Source organism: Rhagoletis zephyria, unplaced genomic scaffold (genome assembly GCF_001687245.7).
Source record: "Rhagoletis zephyria isolate East Lansing unplaced genomic scaffold, Rhagoletis_zephyria_1.1 Rzeph_scaffold_09974, whole genome shotgun sequence".
NCBI lineage: Eukaryota > Metazoa > Arthropoda > Insecta > Diptera > Tephritidae > Rhagoletis > Rhagoletis zephyria.
Window position 1 is genome coordinate 12,572 of NW_016167052.1, and position 9,882 is coordinate 22,453.

The 9,882-nt window shown below is 36.7% G+C and overlaps 1 protein-coding gene across 1 annotated transcript in view; it reads left to right on the forward strand.

Annotated features, from left to right (window-relative positions):
* The window catches only part of LOC108376165 (uncharacterized), a 9,775-nt gene extending 1,469 nt beyond the window's left edge, over positions 1 to 8,306 (forward strand). Inside the window, exons 2-3 of the mRNA XM_017632352.1 lie at positions 2,279 to 2,597; positions 6,572 to 8,306. Of these exons, the coding sequence (XP_017487841.1) occupies positions 2,279 to 2,597; positions 6,572 to 7,783 (1,531 nt within the window). The 3' untranslated portion in view covers positions 7,784 to 8,306. The remainder of the gene's footprint in view (positions 1 to 2,278; positions 2,598 to 6,571) is intronic.
* Positions 8,307 to 9,882: the final 1,576 nt, after the last annotated feature.

The following is a 9,882-nucleotide window of genomic DNA, read 5'->3' on the forward strand; positions in this document are numbered from 1 at the left end:
TGACTGTGATAGGCGTACAAGAAAACTCCATTTGCCCATCGTGCCAGCGATTTGTTGAGAGACGAGCGCCTGAGCTCGTTGACACCCAACAATCTGCTTAGGCTTATTCGAAAATCGTGCAGATTTAAAACCGAATAAAAGGGATATGAAAACAGTACAATATACGGTATGTAGTTTGAGTGACAAAAAACATATGTACATTAAGGAGGTAATGAAAGAAAATTTTTCCTCTTGTCGAAAGTGGTGCTGGCACCAAACTTTCGGTCTCAAAGTATTTATACATTTACTGCCGGTTTCACAAAAAAAAAAATATATGTGAAAAACAAATTTCCGTCAGTTTCCATATTAGAATCAAAAAAAAATCATTTGAATTGCTTCCGTAAAACTGGCTATTAGAGAATGCTTATGAAATGTTTATATTTTACTTTAAAAGTGTTTTGTACATATCGCACAGTGGTTCGGATAGCAGATCTAGCTGGACGAAAGTCAAAATTTTTTTGTTTTTAAAATACTTAATGGTACTTGGAATACATTCCTGACAATACATTCAAATAGAAATTGCATTTATTAAAGCATTAGCATATGAAAACAAACAAAAAAAGGTAAGTCAACGCCGCCTATTTGAGAACTCTATTTTAAAAGCTGAAATTTAACTTAAAAGACTGCTAATTGCACTCAAAAATAGGTGTTTGTGCCACGTGAAGTGATCAGTCAGCAGTCCAACAAGTTGTCTACAGTCTCGTCTGCTCAGTGAGATTGAAGGCAACATAATTTTTGCACACCTGCAGCCCCTCGATGGGACTGCTATAACTGGTTGCGGAGCGAGGAATTCCTGGTCTGAGCCAGTGCTGGCCAAATGGTCCGATGTCGCATTACCAAGTACTCCCGAGTGATCTGACACTCATAATAAAGCAAGTTCATTACGTTTGCCAATAAAATTTAGTCGCGACCTGCAGTACCGAACTAGTTTGGAAGTAGTTAGAGGGCTGGCCTGGCCAATGCTTTAAGTGCAGCTTGGCTGTCACTGCAGACTCGTAAATCCTTCCCCTCCACCTACTTTCCACACCTAGTCCATGGCCTTGAGGATTGCAAATACCTCAGCTTGAAAGACCGAAGCATACTCCCCCAGATCCTGACCCAGAGTCAGGTTTGGAGCCATTAGTGAAGATTCGACAATGTGTGAGTCCGAGCTCAGTGCAGGTATTAAACAAACATTCAGGCTCAGGGAGTTCAGTATACGGCAATAGTTATTTGAAGTTTAGCAGTTTAGTCTGCTCCACCATACCAGTGACACATAGCTGATTATAGGTCTGATCATAGAGGTATAAATCCAGAGGATTCCCTTTGGTGATAGACCCCACATTTGCCAAAGACCTGTCTACATTGCCAAAATGCTGCCAATGCATTGCAATGCTTTGAAGGTCTTTTGTTCCACTTGACATTTCCACGATAGTTTTGTATTCAGAATTACTCTAAGATTGAATTGTGACCATCCAACCTCTCCTTCTAGTGAAGAGTACAACACTAGTTTTGGTTAGGTTAGCGGCGAGCCCATTTCCATAACACCCTGAGGGCAGCTCTTGCTAACTCCGCACGTGACATATTGACCTCCTTCTGCCTGTATTCTGATGACCCGCTGTGCCAGCATTGAACGAATCGAAATTAGCAGTACAGAATCTACCCCATTCCGTAGAGCGTAATCGCAGTTGCAATGGAATGGTGCATTTCACAGGGCTTCCCCGCCTGATAGGCATGTTGATGCAAAGGCTGAGGATGTGATGAGAGCTGTTGAAAAATGGTGAAAACCGTGGCAATGTACACATTTTTCGCACTTTTTGCTAATTATTTACAATAGCTAATGTGTTTTCAGATAACCTTCTATATAAAAAATGTGGAAAATTAAATTCTCTGCAAATTTTGTGTACAACCGTTTTTACGAAAAATGCAAAATAAGCTTGCAAATCGCAAAACAACCTAAAATCCAAGATGGTGGAATGTTGCCATTTGAAATTTAGGGGCAAGACTGTATTCTAAATTTGGTTAATGTCATACAGTATTTTCTTAAGTATAGTATACACATACTTACACATGTATATGTTTTCCATGAAGGCGTTTTTTTTTAGGTTTAGTGGAAGCTTAGCATTTTATACTTTTCGGAAGATAATAAAATCAGCATCAGCATTCATCGCGATGTAACCGCATGGTCATAAACTTTGATTAACTATAAATTTTTCACGACCAACGAAAACTGAGCCGTGCTTTTTTCTTATATTTTTAGCATACTTCCTTGCTCAATTATCCATCAAGACTTTGTGGTACCACAGCACATAGACTTTATCATCACGGAATGCTACATAGGCAACAATACCGGAAAACCAATCCAAAAGGACGCCTTTTCATTCATACAACAACAGAATGTTGCACTAACAAACTCGAGTAATGTACCCGCCAAAACCTTCTATTTGAAGTCAAGGAAGCCTAATGTTCTGCTTTTGGGTATTGACAGTCTTTCGCGAATAAATTTTCGGCGAACCATGCCAGAGACATTTAAATACATGCAAAGCAATCGTTGGTTTGAATTGCAAGGTTTTAATAAGGTAAGACGACTTTTACACGATTAAAATATTGAATTCAATTCTGTTCGCATGTGGAAGAGAGAGACAGTGAAAAGAAAAGGGGCGAGTACACAATAGGTTTGTTCGTCGAAAATGCAGCAAGAATTATCCAACACTAAAAATATCAGAGAGTAAGAAAAAATTCTCTCAAATTCTCTCTCATGTTGAGAAACTTGCAAATTTCTGCACGAACGCAAATTTGCAGGAATTTGCAAGTTTCGCTGCCAGCTGGCGTCCACGGTTGCATTTCAAACATAAAAAATTTTTATAGAATTTTTAAAATTCTTTCGGATAGCCAAAAACAGGATATACATGTATATTTCTTGTTGTTCTGACTTTCTTTGACATACATTTCAATTTCTTCATCGTACTAGCTGTCGGGTTTCTTAAATCGACTCTGGTTGCAATTGCATTCCGATTGCGAATACCATTTTTTTCAGCCGAATTAAGTTCAAATCATTGGAATTAACTAAATTAATTATATCAACAATTATTTACTTCCTTTTTTCATAAAAAAATCGCTCGTGTTTATAAATTTTTAAATTTAACGAACNGCGCCATGGTTATTTGGAAGATCATCATAGAAAAAAGTTGCTCATACGCCTGAGCCTCCCAGCTATGTATGGGTGCAGTCAGTGGCGTCGATAGCTCCTCATCATGGGTGTGAGCCCATGCCCGTGCATATTTTTCATGCCTTTATACGCAAAAGTAGAAAATTTTCTTAAAAGTACACCCCGTGTCAAAATTATAAGCGCACCACAAGTTTAACCAATTAATTTTTTTAATTTAATTTTAGTTATTCTTTCGTAAAAATATAGTTTATATCTCAACAAAGCCATATAAATGCAAGTTTTAAACTTTGTACAATACTCAATACATAACTCAGCAAACATTCGTAAAAATTGAAGTTTTTTTTATTAGCCGTCTTAAGACTGGTATTCACTATGTCATATTTTCGACGCCAAAATTTGGCAACATTTTTTAACACAACTGCTGCTTTATCTGCTTTATCCATACCCCTTTACCCAGAATATTATGGTCAAAAAATTTACAGAAAGTCGATTTCGCAGTGCATGAACACAACTAAAGAGCAATCCTAATCCAAATCAATCGATAAACCGATTTTTGATCCCATTTGACAATGTGTTTTTACTTATGTGACGACAAGTGCCACTGAATTTGACATAGTGAAATCTAGCATTTAGATTTTGGGTATGCAGTTTTTTAACCCATTCAATTTTAGTATAACAAAGTGCAAATTTGAGATACCTTGGAGTTACCGTTGATTTTTGCTCGATTTCTTTTTGTTGGTAATTTTGTGCATTTTCTTCCGTTGAGGATTATATTTTTATAGAACAAGATGAGCAACACCTTCAACAAAAACGAATTCTAAAAATCAAAACTATCATTCTAAGATAAGAGAAGCAATTGAGTCATCGATCACTTCAATTTTGTTCAAATGTCCTTTAAAATGATATCCTGGTACTCATCAGAAATATCTCTCAAATTTCCAACGTTGTAAGGCCGAATTTTTTCCTTTAAGTGGGAGCAAAGATTTTAGATGGATTTTTGCTTAAATAGTCTCCATATGGTTTTAAAACCGTTATTTTGTGCTCCGAATACCGAGTTATGGGTAAATATTCTGCTAGAAAATCCATGATTCTGCTATATTACCATCAATAAATCGCACACCGTCTTCAAAAGAGGCAATTGTATAGATTCAACGCAATTGATACAAAAACAGGTATAACAGTAGTTTTCTGGTTAGAGAACATAACCATGAAGAATACATATGTACATATATGGTCTTTAGTTGTCTCTCTTTAATTGATTTTAAGTACTTAAAAAAAATTATAACTTAGTTTTGTTAAAAATATAAGGTTATTTCTGAGCTCGCGGTCTCTTGGGCCGGAGCCTTCTCGGATCGGGGGCTCTTGGCATTTTGCCAGCCATGCCGTCCTATAGTTACACCTCTGACTACTACTCTAAGAAAATAGCTCAAAGATCGTCACTGGTGATATTTAGGGTATTTTTCGATTTTTCCATATTAGCCATTGGACATTTTTGAAGAGAAAAAGTACTTCTTAAACAAATTTCAAGTCAAATTACTTTGCACGATTGTAAGAAACTTTATTCTGTAGCTGTAGCTGATTGCGTAGAGATGTATGCTGTTATTTGTTAGCTTCCAGAAGGTCCCTAATTCGAATGCCGTCTGACACAACTTGTAGTTCTCGATTTCTGTTTGTTTTTTTCCTAATTATGAAAAAGCATCTATGAAGTACAGAATGAAAGCGTACTTAAGTGAAAAAATCGCTCAAACAAAAATCTGTTTAAAGTTAATACATATACAAAATATCGATTGGTACCAAGTTATACGTGTTTTTTTTTTTTAACAAGCGCGATATGGTTTTTTTTCGCAGTTTTAGTGAAGAAAAATATTGCGTTAGGAAGAAGAAATTTGCTTTTCACTACTCATGTTCTTTTGTTAACTTTGGTTGGTTGGTTGGTTTAAGTGGATTGTCACCATGGTGACAAGCAATTAACCAGTTGCAATTTTGATTCCACAACTCGTGCAACCTACAGCCATTTGGCGGCAGTTCCACTCAGAAATATTCTGCAGGAATCGTTTACCGAGTGAATTTAGCCCCATCCTTGCGAGGGCTGGACACTCGCACAGGAAGTGTTCGACTGTCTCTTTTGAGCCCGGGTCATTGCAACTGCGTCAGAACCTATTGAAGGACAATTCCAAACTTTCAGCATGCACCCCAACGGGCCAGTGCCCTATGCACACTGCAGTAAATTTGTAGGCACCTTTTTTGTTCATTCCTAAAAGAGCTTTGGTTTTGATTGGACCGTAGAACACCCAGAACTGCCGTATAATCCTATAAGATCTTATGCAGTTCCACCTCTGCTTGGCCTTCGAGTGAGAAATTTCGGTAATTTTTGTCTTAATCTCCCTGATAGAGGCGCCCATGTCCACCGCGTGGAACACATCCAGTGCGGTGCCGCTCCTTGCTAGTTCATCCGCTGCCTCGTTTTCGTAAATGTCCCCATGTCCCGGGACCCATATTACGGTAATTTCGTTTTGGTCAGGAATATAGGCTATCTCTCTCCGACATTCAACTACTAGTTGATATCTTACAGAGGTAGATGAGAGCGCCTGAATGACCGCTTGGCTATCCGAGAGGATGTTCACCTGCGTTCTCGCAGATATATTCCCCTTGATGTACCTTACTGTTTCCTTAATAGCAAACGCTTGCATAGTCTGGTAGGCGGAAGGATAATTTTTAATTATATTTCTCAATGAAAACCCCTGTACCAACTCCGCATTCCATTTTTGATCCATCCGTAAAGACAGTTAAGCCCTTCAAGAACTCGACCTTTTCTTGATTCCAGTCACTGCAGCTTAGGAATTTCGTGCGGGGTTTGTGGTGAACTTAGATCTTCGACAGCATAAAATCAGTGGGTAGCGCTTTGATTTCAGACAGTAGTGCGTCTAGGATGGAACCATGCCCGAACGGTTTATCCTTCCAGAACCCCAGGGCACGCAGTCTTATGGGATTGTTAGCAGCTGAGTTTTCGATAAATATATATATGCGTAATAAATCAAGAAAGTCGTTCAAAATCCCTTATAGACAGAAACTCGCCACTGGTGAAAACTGAAAATTTGGTGCATTACTCCAACTGTGCCCCTCAACAGGCAATGGCAAACCTCCGAGTGTCCTTTTGCCCTGAAAAAACTTCTCATAAAAGCTACATATTTTCCTTCGCAATCAGCTCAAAACTATAGGTCCATGTCTTTGTGTACTAATATCAAGTTGCGCACTACAAATTGGAGGAAAAGTTTGGCCAAATATTTTACAAGAAAGCGAACGCCACATGTTTACATAGTTTCCATTACCGACAAATTTGTATCAAAAACACTTAACTAAACAATTTTTTCTTCGTTTCTACAGATTGGTGACAATACGTTTCCAAATCTAATGGCTCTACTTACGTCGTACAATCCATCCACTGCTTATGATAAATGTAAACCAAAATCTGAAGGCGGTCTGAATAAACCAATTTGTAATCTAATTTGGAATAATTTTAAAGAGTACGGCTACAAAACAGCTTATGCAGAAGACGAACGCTCGATGAGTACGTTTAATTATCTAAAGAAAGGATTTGTGCAACCGCCAACGGATTATTATTTACGGCCCATGTTCATGGCCATTTCAAAAAATATGGTCGTAAAAAAACGATCAGGCCTATCATATTGTATCGGTCGCAAGCATTCTGGCGAATACGTTTTTGATTACGCATTGCAATTTGCAAATGCTCTACCTGCAGATCCGCTCTTCGGACTATTCTGGACAAATTCATTCAGTCACAACTCTTTCGATACGACAGCAACAATGGATGTGAAGATTTTAGAATATCTTAAGGAAATGAAGAGCGCTGGCATACTGGAGCGTTCAATTGTGTTATTTTTTGGTGACCATGGAAGTCGTTGGGGTCCATTGCTTGGATTAAAATCCGGATTCTTAGAAGAACGTTTGCCGATGATGTTTATATCACTGCCAATGTGGTACCGAAACGAACATCCCGAGTTCGTAGAAGCTTTGCAAATAAATCAAAATCGTTTAACTACGCCCTATGATATCTATGCGACAATGAAGCATATACTTGAAGAGACAAATCGGGAAAAAGAGTTTCCATACCTCAATGGCACAGTGAGGGGGCTAAGTATTTTTCGAGAAATACCCGAGAATCGTACTTGTGAAGAGGCCGGTATCACTGAGCACTGGTGCACTTGTGTGGCATATGAAACTGTACGTACCAGCGATGCTACGGCAAAAATTGTAACAAAATTGGTTATACAGGAAATTAACCAATACCTTGAGGATAAAAACATTAGTAGCAAATGCAGTCCACTAACTTTGAAGAGCTTGAAGAAGGTTGACAAGAAATTATTTGATTTACCAAATCGGTCTACATATAGATTAGATTTCACAGCAAAACCGAAAGATCCACAATTTCAAGCAACAGCTGATTATGATAATATTTCAAAAACAATTACCATAAATGTGGAAGAAATATCTCGTCAAAATAAATATGAAGGAATGTCTGATTGCATTGATCTAAAGGAAGCGAAGAAGTTTTGTATTTGCACAGACAAATCTTAGTGTTTGTTCATACTATTTAAGAGTGATATGCCCCCCGGTAGCGGGTACAAAATGAGAATGATATTTAAAAAAGAGTTTGCATAAAAAGTGATTTCTTTGCAGAAGCAATTTTATTACTGTTAATGCAACCTCAATTTTCGCACGGAATGAAAGCATGAAATTCTTTTAGAATTAGATCCGGTTACTTCCAGCGTTTCCGGGTTCCGAACATAATAATTGCACCAAGAACAATGACAAAATCGACCACTTTTTCACATTTTGGGGCAAGACAACAAAAAATACAACTTAATTTTCAACGAACTACTTGCATTTAAGCATTACTACTTTTTGGAAATTTATTCCAAACGGCAACACCAAAGCTCTGGTGTAAGTGAATATAGTGAACATAGCTTCCAGAAATAAATGGTAAGGATAAGGTTTACAGACTGGCTTTGGATAAAGTTCATATACTCTTCTCGATATTTCATAATTAAAATAGTCTCGTGACCAAAATATATGTACATACATACGTGAACCAAGTGAAAATCTCCCAAGCAAAAAAGAAAATTTACTACTTGGTTGAAATTGTTGTATTTGCCACGACATTGTAAAATACTGAAATTGATGAGGGTCCGCGGAGTATTTACCTAAAACTAAATGGGTTTTCGACTCACGTTTTCTTGCGTGTTGTCGTCATATCCGCGAATCGTTGTTTCGAGCTAAACTTCGAAAAAGTAACGATATCAAAAGTTGCTCTCTTCAATCGCCTCTCAAAAAACTGGATAAATATGCATATCAACCATGATAAAAACATAGCAAGGTATAACCGTTCTCTCAATTTGTCGGCCATGATTTTTTTTTTGAAGTTTGCCAACATTTTAAAATCATATAAAAGTGAAAATAAAAAATTGAAATTGTTCGAAATTGTTGTTGCTTGAGATTGAAAATGAAAATGTGTGTGTGAGTTTGTGAGTAAATTTAAAAATTAAATTGTTTGGAAACGTCAAGAATTTTAAAAGTGACTCTCAGCGGTTCTACCTTACTATATTTTTATCATGATATCAACTACAAATTTCAAGAGTGGAGTATGACATAGATAGAAAAGTGAAAACAAGACTGTTGGCGGGCGAAATAGAGATACACAACAACTTTTGTCGTAAGGCATTGAATTAAAATCGAACTGGACCTGCGATGAATACGATACAGCTTTCGTTACTTTTTATTGGTAAAGTCAAATTTCAAACAGTAATTATGCATGGGAAATTCATGTCCAAAGATTTTTGCCTTTCGCGAGCAATCCGAATTGAAACCAGAGGCATAACTATTATTATAGTAAGAAAAAAATGTTTCGAGTCATCTATAACTATAACTGTTAGACTTACATATGTATGTATGTAAGTATATTACAAAAGTATTTTCATAATAATTACACCAGTCAACACGATTTTTCGGTCTGACTTCTAAATGTTAAATTTAAGTTTTTCCTACGCTAAAAATAAGAAAAAACAATTTTTTTTTTATTAAAGTTTGGTTTTGTAAAAGCTAGAGCAATTTTTAATTTTTTCTGGAAAAATCACTAATTTGTATATATTTATTTTTTATAATTTTACTTTAAATTATAATTAGAAAAGTTTTTGCTGAATCAATTCATTTTTATCAATTGGTCAATTTGAATTTCAAGTGTTTTTCTTATGTTTTGAATGACAATCTAAGCATGAGAACAGAAACCCAAAGCAAAAAAAATGTTTTTGTTGACCGGTGTTATGAGCGAGAACTAGTCCCGAAATAGTGCTGAAATATTCCTGAACTAAGCCCAGAATGATTTCGAAAAAGTCTTGAACTAAATAGTCCCGAAATTATTTCGGAAAAATTCCGAACTAGTCTCGAAATGTTCCCGAGTTAGTACCGAAACAGTACTGAACAAGTTCCATTCTTTAAGACTTAAAAAATTTTTCCTCGCTAATAACTCGAACTCGAACGAGTCAGATACGGATTCAGTGGGTCGAAATACATGTCAGTAGCTTGCACTGTTTAAATGAAAATAAAAATCTTTGAAGACTTAAAAAAAATGTATCTCGCTGATAACACAGTAGGAAGGCAAAAATATTACAACTAAACGG